Source organism: Artemia franciscana, chromosome 11, assembly GCF_032884065.1.
Source record: "Artemia franciscana chromosome 11, ASM3288406v1, whole genome shotgun sequence".
In the NCBI taxonomy this organism is placed as follows: domain Eukaryota; kingdom Metazoa; phylum Arthropoda; class Branchiopoda; order Anostraca; family Artemiidae; genus Artemia; species Artemia franciscana.
This window is the reverse complement of record NC_088873.1, coordinates 39286874-39292338: the sequence shown is the minus strand read 5'-3', so window position 1 is coordinate 39292338 and position 5465 is coordinate 39286874. Positions and strand designations below refer to the sequence as shown.

The 5465-nt window shown below is 33.4% G+C and overlaps 1 protein-coding gene across 1 annotated transcript in view; it reads right to left on the bottom strand.

Moving 5' to 3' along the window:
• Nucleotides 1–5465, bottom strand: part of LOC136033205 (NADH dehydrogenase [ubiquinone] flavoprotein 2, mitochondrial-like) — a 35345-nt gene that overhangs the window by 156 nt on the left and 29724 nt on the right. The window contains exon 6 of the mRNA XM_065713916.1: nt 3501–3577. Within this exon, the coding sequence (XP_065569988.1) occupies nt 3501–3577 (77 nt within the window). The remainder of the gene's footprint in view (nt 1–3500; nt 3578–5465) is intronic.

Below are 5465 nucleotides of genomic sequence, written 5' to 3'. Positions count from 1 at the left end.
CTAAAAAAGGAAAAAGCGACGTAATTGTGTATAATATCGCTTTAGAACTGATATCAGCTGCTGCAGGGCAGCACTGAAATTTTTTCAAGATAAAGCATTAAGATAAAAAAAACTATGATTTAAGGACAATCTTTCCATTGTTCGTTAAATTAATTTATAGTATTTTCAAATATTTTTCTATGCCTCTTACTCGCAAATACAACATTAATTGACAAGAAAAGAATCCAAAACATAAGTGTGGCAAAAATCTTGAAGGGGAGGGGCTCAGATTGGACGAGGGGATGATTTGTTAAAGAACTCCCAAAGAAACATTCGGACCTGAGTTTTTAATTCATGATCAATACACTCTTCTAAGACTCGATCTACACCCGGCTATGGGAGAGGCATGACACCCTACCCGCATCCATCATGGCTACCGCCATGATTTGTAATTTTGATGAATTGCCTGGTTTTTGAGGTAAAATTCAAGTTAATTGATTTCTTGCTATCTCGGAAAGGGTTTAGGTTAGAAAAATGAAACTTTCAGGGATGGTTCTACAGGCTGAAGTATGTCCCGCGAAGGTATTTTAAATACTCACCTCTACCCCTTTTCCCTCTAGAGGGCTCTGAAATTTGCGTACATGACAGGTCTATACCTATTGAAATTTTGACAAAACAACATTTTACCCTAATTTATATTTACTAGTTGCTTTTTCTCTGCGTTTAGTTCTGAAAAACGCAATTCCTGTGTTTGAGTAGAATTTTGAGCCATATCAAGGTTTTTTCTCAAAACTTAGGAAATATATTTGCATATCTTTGAAACCTTATAAAATGGAATTGAGCAAAGTTATGAAGCTGAAAATAATTTTGTTGTACTTTAATTAAGCAGAAGATCTATTTTGCAAGGTTTCACTTTTATAACACACATATTTTAAAGGTCATCAAAAGTCAGGACCCTCTAGAGGGAGAAGGAGTGGAGGTAGTTGCTTCAAAGTACCTTCCCGGGACACACTTTAGTCTATAGATTCATCACTAAAAGTTTCATTTTCCTAACCTAAACCCTTTCTGAGATAGCAAGAAGTCAATTAACTAGAATTTTACCTCTTTTGAATAAGGAATGAAGCACTTTAATGCCTATAATTCTATAAAAGTAGTATTTGCTAAAGAGGCTGTCAAAATTTAAACATATCAGGGTCACAATTTTGAATAAATTTTTGCTGATGTTGTAACTGGCAACACTGTTTTTTTTTATATCTTTTTAATATGATATTTTATATCGGCAACTTGAATGTAAGCTAAGCTTGATTGTCCTTCTTAAAGTTGTGTAACAAAACTCTTCTTTTGTTTTTCCATAAATGTTTTCTGGCCATCAACGTCGGGTATTAAAGTTTAATCGTCTTTTTTTCAAAATTCTAATAAATGAACAACTTCGGATACGATATTTATTTTTAGCTTGGCATTTTCTTCTAACATTTTAATGCAATATCATTGAATTTGAGCATTTGCACTGAATTTTGAATAATTTTTTGCTCACGATGTAACAGGTAGTATTGTTTTTTTTTATGTAGTAATATGAACTTTCGTAACGGCAGCTTCTATGTGGGCTGGGCCTGATTGCCCTTAAAATTTGTGTAACAAAACTCGATTCTTTTTTGTATAAACGTCAGTTTAAAAATCGTGCAAATGTAAATTTAGCACAGAACACACCAACACTTAAAATATCATTGGGTTATACTTGGACTTTGTACTAAAACTTTATAACGAATTATTAATTACTTTCCTTGTTACTAACGTTTTTTGTCGTTTGTTTATTGTTCAGTAGACGGTCGGGCGAATCAACCGCTCACAAACGGGTGATTCTCTATTAAATTTTGTGCTTTGAATGAAACCACATCCGTTTGAAAATCACACAAATGAAAACTTGGAACAGGCCACGTCAACATTTAAAACATCAAGGGGTTATGCTAGGACGTTGTACAGAAATCTTGTATTAATTTTTAAATACTTTCCTTGTTATTAACGTTTTGTTGTTGCTTGTTTATTGTTCAGTTGTCGTTTGGGCGGATCAACCGCTTACAAATGTGTGATCCTCTGTTAAATCTTGTGCTTTGGATGAAACCACAACCGTTTGAAAATCACACAAATGAAAACTTGGAACAATCCACATCAACACTTAAAACATCACGTTGTTATGCTAGAACGTTGTACGGAAATTTTATATTAATTTTTAATTACTTTCCTTGTTATTTACGTTTTTTGTTGTTCTTTTGCTATTTAGTTGACGTTCGAGAAAATCAACCGCTCATACGCGTGCAATCATCGGTTAAATTTTGGGATTTGAATGAAACCACGTCAGTTTGTAAACCACACAAATGAAAATCTGGCATAGGCCACGTCAACACATGAAATATCATGGGGTTATACTAGAACATTGTACAGAACTTTATGTGCATTTTTAATTACATTTCCAAGTTATTAGACTTTTTTGTTATTGGTTATTCATTTGACATTGAAAATCAACTGCTCATCTGTGTACAATCCTCTGCTAAATCTTGTGCTTTGAATGAAACCACGTCCGTTTGAAAGTCACACAGATGAAAACTTGGTACAGGCCACGTCAACACTTGTAATATACAGTACTGTATATTGTACAATATAACAGGAAAAACAGTACTGGTTAAGAACTACCGTTGTCAGCTCTAAAGAAGAAAGGTTCTCCACATAACAATATAGAAGGCATAAAACCACGATAAAAAAAAAGCCCTTTAAGGACTTGAACTTTTGAAATCCTAATTAAAAGTCCAAGCTCTTGCGACTGAACTACGAACTTTATTAATCTAATTTAATCTACTTTTGAACTTGGAAATAAACTTCAAAAGGACAAAGAATAACCCTCACGAAAATAATATAGATGGTGTTAGTTGTGGTTCTATTTTGGTTGAAGAAAACCTGATAAAGACATTTGGCAAAGTAGCTGTTGATTACGATAGAGTTGTGAATTCACAACTCAATGACTCAATTCACAACTCAATTCACGTCAACACTTGCAGTATCATGGTGTTATGCTAGGAGGTTGTACACAAAACTTTGTAGGAGTTTTTTTTCTATTATTTACAAAAAACTCTGAGAACACCGAGGAAAGCCGTCAAAACTCTATGCATCCAATCAACTGAATTTCCATAAAAAAAATCGTCCCTAAAACGTTTTCTGAATTTGTTCCTATTATTTCTTTTTTCATTTTCAATTATCTTTGATTTTTACATTTAATTTTTTTAATAATGTAAATAGACTTTTGAAAATTTCCGCTGTCAAAGACATCTGAACTTCTTTTATGAAATCAAAGTCTTGTTCAAAATCGAAAACCAAAGGGAACCGAGTGAAAACAAATTTTAAGGAACTATTTTCATTGAAAGTAACTTACAAGGCTGTACAAATAATAGAATTATATCAGCTCTTTTTAATTCCAGAGGGCTTTAAGTTCTAATTGTTTAATTATTAATTAGAAAAAACACAATATTTACCTTGGGCCCGCTTTTGGCTCTTTCCCAGCCCTTAAGTCATCAATGATTTCCTCAGTGTCTTTAACTGTCAAGTCTTCCTGCAATTACAAAAGAAATACGTTATACTCAAGAGGGGAGAGAGAAAGTGCGGGAAACCTACGAAAACGGCTTCCTTAAATTTCTTCCTCGGTGTCATAGTGCGAGAAGGCAAATGAAGAATATGAGTGTCCCACACGAAAACGTTTTAGTACATATAAATTTTTTAAACCAAGAAAAATACTACCTGTTATCTGATTATTAGTATTTATTGAATAACTTAAAACAGCTCATGTCTAGGTTTTGTCCTCCAGGTAGGGTGACTGTACCTTGGTTCGTTCCCAAGGTAGGATGTTTTCTTATAATGCCGCCAAGGGCTGTGGAGGAGATGGAAGCTGCCTTACTCTTTGATGCAGGAAGAGCTTCAGAGGAGAGGAACTGATCCACTCTTTGAAGAATAATTCGAATATCACTATTAAGATTATATTAGATGAGAAAAACTCGATAAGAAGAAAAAAAAGAGAAGATATTTACAGCCAGTGAAAACGAAAATGCAATGTAAATATTTTGTCTGAGACCTCCGTTGAACACTGCAAAGATAGAAACATAGTAAAAGACTGTAAAAACAAACGCTACAAAAAAATAAATAAAACCAAAGCATAAGAAAGATAAAATAAAAGTAACACCCTTCCCAAGTAGCTGTGAAAGGGTAACTGAATAACAATCCGACACTGAATGGCCCTCCAAGAAACTAAATCCAAGTTCATATTATTTAATCCTTGTACAAAAGACAATTGCTTATCTAGTCTGGTATCATCTAACATTTTACTAGGTTGTAAAATATTATACAAAAGAGGAAGATCTGAATTAATAAGTACATAATTATACATTATTCTTTCTCTTTTACATCATAAAATTTTGCAACCCAGTAAAATGTTAGATGATACTAGAGCCTATACAACAATCACCATTCACCACGGCAAATACATAAAAACAAACTTCAAGGGTATTTTGCCTCCAAATGTACTAGAAATACCTAAAAAACAGATCAACAACGTTTCACAAAGTTTTGCAATATGGGGGGAGCAGGGCAAGCAAGCATTGGGAAAGGGCCTTGAGAGGTCTCACGGCTACCTTTAAAGTTTAACAATTTTCATACAATTTTGTTTTTAGGAATTTTAATCCTCAGAATAAATTTGTGCGTATATACCTACAAGTTTTCTCGTCCCTAGGTTTGAAATACGAAGTTGAAACTAAAGAGCATGATTTTCTTCAGTTTTTCAAGTTTTTTTTTTCATTTTGATGACTTTTGGACATCTTAATTTGTTAAATATAGTATTTGGATTAGACGATAAGGTGATTCTTTCTTAAGGTTTTTCTAGCTAGTCTTTTATTATCCTTCTTTAATTTGGTACCCATGCCTCTAATTTTCTTGTGGGAAATTAGATTATCAGGGACACATGCCATAAATATTGTCCAACTCATTGTTTGAGGTTTTTTTCATTTTTTTTTCAGAAAAGAAACCCACACTAATGCATTTGAGACAAACAAACTGAATATTAATGGATATCCGACAATTACACCGGAATTTATTTAGAAGGGGTACATAAATCATGGGGAGGAGGAGAACAGATTAAAATAAACTACAGAACCAGGTAATCTATATACTTAACAAGAAGTTAGAGGTGAAAATTTAAAAATGCCGAGATTCGGGGGGAGGGACCTTTCCCTGCAACTGATCCTGAATCAATCAATTTATTTTTCGTATCTGAACTATGATTTTAATCTCAGGTAAGAAACTAATGTTGTAATTTTATTTGTAAAATGACATCATTTCCTTTCTACTATCACTGCTCAATTCACACAACAAAGAAGATTTGGGAACATCTATCAAGAACTACACTTTTGGGGAATGAGAAATAAAAATCCACCTAAAAGCCCAAACGCAAA